General features: G+C 23.8%; 1 protein-coding gene across 1 annotated transcript; it reads right to left on the bottom strand.

Moving 5' to 3' along the window:
- Positions 1-750: 750 nt before the first annotated feature.
- On the bottom strand, positions 751-6,403 carry LOC145844899 (uncharacterized). Its single transcript, XM_082952319.1, has 12 exons — positions 5,759-6,403; positions 5,543-5,666; positions 4,999-5,160; positions 4,530-4,681; positions 4,133-4,336; positions 3,630-3,734; positions 3,309-3,423; positions 2,890-2,969; positions 2,442-2,546; positions 2,229-2,364; positions 1,824-2,019; positions 751-979 (listed from the first exon to the last, which is right to left on the bottom strand). The coding sequence occupies exons 1-12, from the start codon at positions 5,837-5,839 to the stop codon at positions 913-915; spliced, it is 1,527 nt and encodes a 508-aa protein (XP_082808445.1). The 5' UTR covers positions 5,840-6,403; the 3' UTR covers positions 751-912.
- Positions 6,404-6,857: the final 454 nt, after the last annotated feature.

Here is a 6,857-nt window from a genome sequence, read left to right as displayed (position 1 = left end):
TATTCATTTAATTCAAGTTTCAAAGTTTGTGAAAAAATAAAAACTAGGATATATTGTAATTAAAAAAATTATACAAACCTTCGACACTACAAAACATTATACTAATACAAGCTATATACTCTACATACTTTTTTGATATGTATATAAAGAGCTTGGATTAATTTTATATGTTTATTAATAAAAGAACAAGTGCATAAGGGCAGTTTACAGCTCTATGACTTAAACTAATTTGTATTGCAATAACTAGCAGTTATTGCAATTTAAAAAAAATCTATATTGGTAAATAAAGAAAATTGTTTAAAAAAAAAGCTGAATTGAAGTAAAAATGTTTTGTTTAAAAACCTAAAATTTTAAATAAAAATTTTAAAAAATACAAAAGTTAATACGGAAATTTAAAATAACAACTTTAAGTATTAAAAAATACTTAATAAAAACTAAGAAAATGAGAAATTTTAAAGTTTGTTAGGCAAAAGAAATTTAGCATAATACTAATATGATAAAAAATTAGCGCGATTAACGGTTGGATTATTATTGAACTTATTATTGTTACTACAAAAAATGTAAAAAAGTACAAATAGTCTAAGAAATTTTAGCAATTAATGTACAAAACTTTGTAAATAAACAAATTTGAAATTTTTGAATAAAATACAGTCACAACAAATTTAAACAGTAGAATGCTTTAACAGTCACTCAAGTAAAAGTGTTTTTAAAATAGTTAGTTGACTTCAAATGAAAAGCTTTTTTTTTTTTTGAAAAAAATTAACTGCTTTTTAACACGCAAAAATTTTGTTGAAATTTTATATTACATTGTTTGCTGCAAACATTGTAAAATTTGAAGGTTTAAATTTGCTGTACTCTTCGTTTGTCAAGATTTCATTGACATCTTGGCTTCTTGGTTTGTACAAACTAGACTTACCAACTTCTTCTATCTGAAAGTGGAAATTTGTCACAGCATAACTCCATTCTTTTGCAGGTTGATCTGAGAAAAATAGATTTTATTATAATTTTGGGTAATAATTGGCTTAAGAATGTAAAAAGTAATTGTAGGAATTTTTTATTACTAATGTTTGAATTGAACCTTTGAATGAAAAAGAGTAATTTATAAACCATACATTGAGTTATAATTTTGTACTTTACCAATATTATATTTATGATAAAAATATTCAACAAACAGATTAACACTATACTTTACTTTATCTAAAAAGACAACAACCTATATAATATTTAAATAATAAGCAAACGCCAAGCTTTTTAACCTTGTACAAATAGTTTTAATTAGAATAAAAAATTTAAAAACCTACCTAAACTAAAATTTGTTAAAAAAGTTCTAGTAACTTTTACTAGTGATATATATTATTGAATTTTACTGATAATATACCGATAAATTTAGCAAAAAAATGTTTCAATTCTTATTATGCATTTATTCTTCCCTTATATTTAAAATAAAAGAAAAAAAATTATATAAAACAAATCGTTGTAATACAAAATATTAATTTAATTGGATTACATTAAAAAAAACAAGTTATTAATAGGGCCTTTATGTCTCCTATAAGAAAATATGTTTTTTAAAACTAAAAATCAAAATGATAAGGTTTGTTGAATAATAACAAAACAAAATTCAAAAATTTCTTGTTTCAAGGATCCGGGTACACAAAAAGACCTCTCGGTCATCGAGTTGCATACCCAACTTTAACTAAAATTAAATAATCTAAATAATGATTAAAAACTTTACAGTTTAAATTACACATTAAAATTTCATTTCTATGAAATAAATAGTTTAAAATAAAAAGACATAAATCCAAATACATTAAATTTTTACTTACCTAATAATCATTAAGAAGTTTAACAAAATATGGCCCATATTAGTTTGTCTATTGTTTTTCGAGATATTCATCAAGGAAAAGTCTCGCTCGATTTGCGCGTTACTAAAAGGTATCGTTTGTAGTTTCATCATTAACTCCTTAAGTTCTTGGTATTCAACGCGAACACTGCTCCAAAAGTTAACGTTTGTTGATTTATCTGTTAAGAATAAACTGATAACTTTTTATGTACATAATCAATTGTAAGTGTACTCTTACAATAATAAATCATGTTTTTATTTTATCAGAACTTAGTTTTCGGTAGATTTACAATGTTTGCTAAATTACAAAACTTGTTTAACATTAACACTGAAAATTTTAATTTATATTTAAGTAGTAGGTTACTATTGTTATTTTTCTTTAGCTAACCGATACTTGTTTGATGACGTCCATGCAAACTTTTGTATTGAAGTGAGATAGTATCTCTGTGGTTTCCTTCAAACAATTTTTTAATTTTTGGATGTTCTAAAAACTTCTCAATATCCGGCATCCGTCTATTTAAGGCCTTTAAAAAATTATAAGTTTTAATGATATTTAAATAAGTTATTTTATTTTTTGAAGATATATTTAATACCAACTAACATCGTTTAAAACTTCATACTGTGCCATAAATTCAAGATTTTGCAGCTTTCTTTTTTCCAATTCAATTATAAACACTACAACAAAACTTTGAAAAATATTTTTTACCTGTATTAAAACAATTAATTATAAAAATGTTGGAATTATAGGAAAATTAGTTACAGATTAGAACCGTAGCGTGTCATTAACAGAAATTTTTTCACGTGTAATACACAACATTAAGTAAATTACTTAAGTAAAGTATGAGAATTTACTGAAAAAAAAAACGATTATGTAAAAAATAAACACAGTTATTATAATAACTTGTATTTTGACTTATAATTTTTTCAAGTAAAGTAAAAACAATTTCAGAAATTATTCTCATTAAACAAATCCTATTTAAAAAAATCAATTAAGTTTAGTTGTTAATAAACCCAATTGACTAAACAACGTGAATTTTAATTAGTTTAACCTCTGCCTTCTTACTAATGGATAAATTTGCATAAACTTCGTTTACTTCTACATGAAAGATAGGTTCTTCCAAAAGGTTAGCTACAAAAAATGTAAATTTTAGTAACTACAACTTAGTTTATATAGTAAAATAATAATTTAACTATTAATTTAATAAAAAAATAAAATATTGATAATAATTACTTATATCGTTTACTCTGTATAAAATCCAATCTAAATTTGAATCTACTAAATCTTTAACAAAATGTTAGTAATGTTTTGTTATAAGAACGTTATTGTACGTTTGTTTGCGTTACTAATTAAAAAATAATGTTTATTTACGCCAAAATGTTGTAGATATAAAATCAAACGAAACTTTATTATTAATAGCCTAAAATTAAAAATTATTCTTAGTTGCCTAGTGATCTAAATAAAGCTTACTTGAATTTGGTTGGTAAATGAGGTCTTTTAGATGCTGTATAAGTTTTGTTATTGCTAATCCAAACTTAAAAGGTTCTACTTTACTTTTTTGTAGAAGAATATTAACAGAATTTACCTGATGAATAAAAATAATTAATTATTACACTGTAAAAATTTATTCTTGCTTTACATTTAATACTTACAGCTAAACTTGGCATGACTACAAAATAAGTAATTAAAAATAAACATTTAAAATCAAATTAGAATGATTGAAATTAGTTATGTTATAGTGCTTAGGGTGTTAATTCATTATTAAGCAGATAATAGGTCTTAGAAACTAACTTTCTCTAAAATTTTGCCCATAAATTTAAAAACAAAATTTAATCTATTGCTATTTAGCATTTTTCGAATACTTTCAGCATGTAAATCGTTTCTTCTTCTTTCTGGCTAATATACAAACAAATGTTATAGGTAAGAATAAAAATTTCGATAACAAACATCATTATAGTTAATAAACACTAATACTTATAAAACAAGGCTCATTAACAAAGAAAGTTTTGTTTAAAAAGATATATATTCTTATTAAATCTATGTTAATTAATTTGTGCTTTTAAACATTTATTATATATCTTCTGATTATATATTTGATTTAATAAAATGTTACCTTAGTAAACATATGATTACTAAGTTTCAGGGCAGATTGAAATTTAAATTTATAGATATTTGTAAAAATATAATTGTAAAAATGCTAAATAATTTAAAACAGGATTGTTTTAAGTTTTATACTAATAATTTTTCTAATTATTAAAGCGTCTTGAAGTTTATAGTAATAGTTTAATACCTACTTCATTAAAAAAAGCTTTGAGTACTTCCCAATTCAATAAAATTCTTTCAATGCATGGAAAGTGTGATATCCATCTAGTTTTGCTTAAGGCTCTAAATTTTAACGGAATTTTACCCGTCATACACACACCTAAATTTTCAAAGTCACTTCTTCTTGTGTTAGATAACTTGAAGTAGTTGAACGTTTTCTTAATAAGCTCCTCAACCTTATTTAATTTAAAAGTATACACACTTTTATTCAACAACAATGGTTTTTTTTTAATACAACATATTAAAATATAATAAAATATCATAAATAAATATAAAAAAACAACTTCGTAACTTGAATAAATGCAGCTTACTAAAATTCTCATTCAACAATTGAATTAATAATTTATATAAAATAGTTTTAATACTTACTTCATTAGGTATTGTAGCTTTGGTTGCATTTAAACATGCATTTTGCAAAGCATGATTTGTACAGGATATTGTTATAAGCCTGGGATTACCTTTTTTCAGAATTTGTCCTACTCCATTCTTAACTCCTGTCATGGAAGCAGCTCCGTCTGTACCTAAAAATATATTTACTAAGTTAAAAAAAAAATATATTTCTTAAATTATAAGACCAGTTTGTGCTTCAATTTATACTTTTCTTAAACAATTGAATAAAATCAAATTAAGTCTATTAATAAAGATAGATCATTGTAAGATATTAAAACTAGTTTATAAAAGTTAGCAAGAATACACAGAGAATAGCTGAAATAAACAAAAATTAACTTACTATTAATATCTAAATTTAAAATTAAAAACACGTTAGTAGTACATATTTAATAAATACATAACTAGAATACAAAAATGAAAAAAACAGTAACAGTTCATATATACTTACATATTGAAACTACATTTTTTAACTGAACATTATACATCTTTAAGACTCTTTTGAATGCGTTAGCAATAGATAACGCTGATTTGTCTCTTCCAAGGTCTTCGAGGTGTAAAAATGTAGATACTGAAGTTTTCTTTATTTTGCTTAGATAACAAATACTAACACCTGTGATTCAAACATAAAGCTTTCTAATTCTTTTTGTTATAAGTTTAATAACTGTAAAATTTTGAATGAAAAGAACTTATAATCTGTATACTTTGGAATAAAAAAAAATATAAATGTTTTAAAATTATCTGTTGGTAACTACTACTCATGCTTTTTTAATTAGATGTCTAAGAAAGTTAAAAAATACCAAATATAGTCGAACTTTTAAGTACATAAAATCTGTGAAATTAAAGGACTACCACTTTGTTCTAGTTAAACAACTGAAGGTAGTAGAACAAAAGTTTAAGAAAGTATAGCTGTATTCTTAAATACAGTAGTCAATAGTAGTCAATCAATAGTATGTGTATTCTTAAATACTACAAATTGTTAGAGATAAAAAAACCTTTTAACTCATAAACAGATTCCCAAGATTTCTGGTACCTCATCTTTTTAGGTGGTGGAAAATCTAAAGTTGGTAAATCTTCTTGGTCTGGAATTTCATCTAAAATAATTTCAACGGTTGTTACCTACGAAAATGTAACTGCTAAAGTAATGTGTTTAGTGTGTAACTTAATAACTATTTGTAAATCTAAGAAAAAAAAAACCATTAGAGACTTACCTTAACTACTACAGAATAGCATGGTTGCCACAAGTCAAGCTGAGAAATTTTTCCTGACTTTTCCTGACTTTTTCCTGACATTTTACTAAAGTTTTCCTGACTTTTTTCAAGATTTTTCTGACTTTTTACTATAATTTTACTAAAAAAGGCATTGAAAATTAAGTAATTTTGTAAAATTTAAGGAAAATTTTGCAATTTTAGTCTGACTTTAAAGAATTTTTAATTAATTTTTCACTAATCGAAGGCTTTGAAATAAAAGGAAATAAATAAATTTGAACTGACAATATTTGAGGTTTTTATAAATTTTTTTCCTGACTTTTTCCTGAATTTTTTCAAAAACCCCCCATTTTGACCTGAATTTTCCTGACTTTTGTCATTTTTCTTAGTTTTTCCTGATTTCCTGAATTTTCCTGACTATGTGGCAACCCTGAGAATAGCCACTTGATTTTTATTTAAATTTTTTACATGATTTCAAAAAATCTTCAAAAATACACATTTTAGAGTCTAGCTTTAGTTTAAAGTTAAATTTATTGTAATAAACTGTTTGGAATAGTACAAGGTTGCCACTCATGTTTATAAATTTTTCCTGGTTTTTCAAATCTCTACAAGGCTTTTAAAATTACATGTATTTTGGTTTATTTTCAGTTTAAAGTTATGTCTAATATAAAAAACTGTGTTAAATAATAAAAAAACATGGTATATGTACTATAAAGTTAATTAAAATGTGTATTATAACTAAAAAATTTTAATTGAAATCTTATTTATATGATAGTTTTTTTGTGTCAAGTTAAAATTGTACTACTTAACATGCTGAAATTGTTAAAAACTGAATGTTTTTCTAAGTATTTGGTTAAAAATTTCTCAAGTTCCAGGTTTTTTTTGCCTTAGTTGTTAAGTATCAGGTTTCCAGGTAAAAACAGATTTCCAGGCAAAGTGGCAACCCTGATAGCATAAGCCATTGAAAAATACTTAAGTTTATTGAAATGCGTTTTATGAAAAAAAGTTTTTTTTGCTGATAAAAAAAAACTTATTTATATGATAGATTTTTGAATCAAGTTAAATTTTATTACCGAACTATGTAAACTTGTTAAGAATTTCA

The sequence above is a fragment of the Thalia democratica genome, chromosome 9 (genome assembly GCF_965202585.1).
Source record: "Thalia democratica chromosome 9, ktThaDemo2.hap1.1, whole genome shotgun sequence".
NCBI classification, from domain to species: domain Eukaryota; kingdom Metazoa; phylum Chordata; class Thaliacea; order Salpida; family Salpidae; genus Thalia; species Thalia democratica.
This window is presented reverse-complemented; position numbering and strand designations above follow the sequence as displayed.